This window comes from Triticum dicoccoides, chromosome 3B, assembly GCF_002162155.2.
Source record: "Triticum dicoccoides isolate Atlit2015 ecotype Zavitan chromosome 3B, WEW_v2.0, whole genome shotgun sequence".
NCBI lineage: Eukaryota > Viridiplantae > Streptophyta > Magnoliopsida > Poales > Poaceae > Triticum > Triticum dicoccoides.
The window spans coordinates 151366004-151366841 of record NC_041385.1 but is presented as its reverse complement, the minus strand read 5'-3'; the positions used below and the strand labels follow the sequence as shown (position 1 = coordinate 151366841).

Below are 838 nucleotides of genomic sequence, written 5' to 3'. Positions count from 1 at the left end.
GGGGGGGGTGCCTCGTGGCTGTCTCTCAACTGAAAAAAGGCACACATTTGTAATACTTTCTCATTAGAATTGACTTGCCCCTTTCTGTACCTGATGTTAAACTGGCATTCTACTATGATGTAAACTGCATGATCATCTTTCACTCAAGCTTCAGGCCAACAACCAACCTAATGTCAGTTGACCATCTCACCCATTAACACAACATGGTGAGGACTCTGCTATTGCAGAGGCAAGACTGTGACCAAGACTTCAAATCAATAGGCAGGGTTGGGGGACCTGACTTCATGGGTTGTTGACCCTGCATTTACTATTGCAGAAACAAAGCTACCCACATCAACTACTGAACAAATCAAAGCATAACTCAACAAAGATCCAATCCTAGAAACTGAATCAAAGCGGGCAGACACAGTTCATCCCGAAATAGAAACACATCCTGGCCTTCTGGGGCTGGTTACCCAAATCCAACCAGAGATCCTCACAGGCACATCAGATGGATGAAGAGGAAGAGGAGCTTACTTGCGAGAAGAAGCCAGAGCGCAGGGTGGGGCAATCGCTAGACATGCTGTCACAAGCACCAGCACGGCTCCTGATCCAGATCCCATGCTTCTTCTTCCCCGTCAGCTATGGAGGACCGCAACTCTGCCCCTGGGATCCAGCCCCCTGCAGATGAACAGATCCGCATATCTCTCGTCTCAGTCTCTCTGAAGTCTGTACTGTAAGCCATTGAGCGAGAAACAGGGGCCCAATGGGCCGTAAAAGCCCACCGAGAACACAAACAGATGGCAACAGCAGTGATAAAAAAAGATGATGATATAATATGGGGATAGATAAACAAACA

At 47.6% G+C, this 838-nt stretch overlaps 1 protein-coding gene across 2 annotated transcripts in view; it reads right to left on the bottom strand.

Annotated features, from left to right (window-relative positions):
* The window catches only part of LOC119275273 (probable prolyl 4-hydroxylase 7), a 3358-nt gene extending 2667 nt beyond the window's left edge, over positions 1–691 (bottom strand). Inside the window, exon 1 of one of the 2 annotated variants that reach the window (XM_037556086.1) lies at positions 517–691. In XM_037556086.1, coding sequence (XP_037411983.1) covers positions 517–602 — 86 coding nt within the window. In that variant the 5' untranslated portion in view covers positions 603–691. The remainder of the gene's footprint in view (positions 1–516) is intronic. The other variant, XM_037556087.1, reaches the window with a different exon arrangement.
* Positions 692–838: the final 147 nt, after the last annotated feature.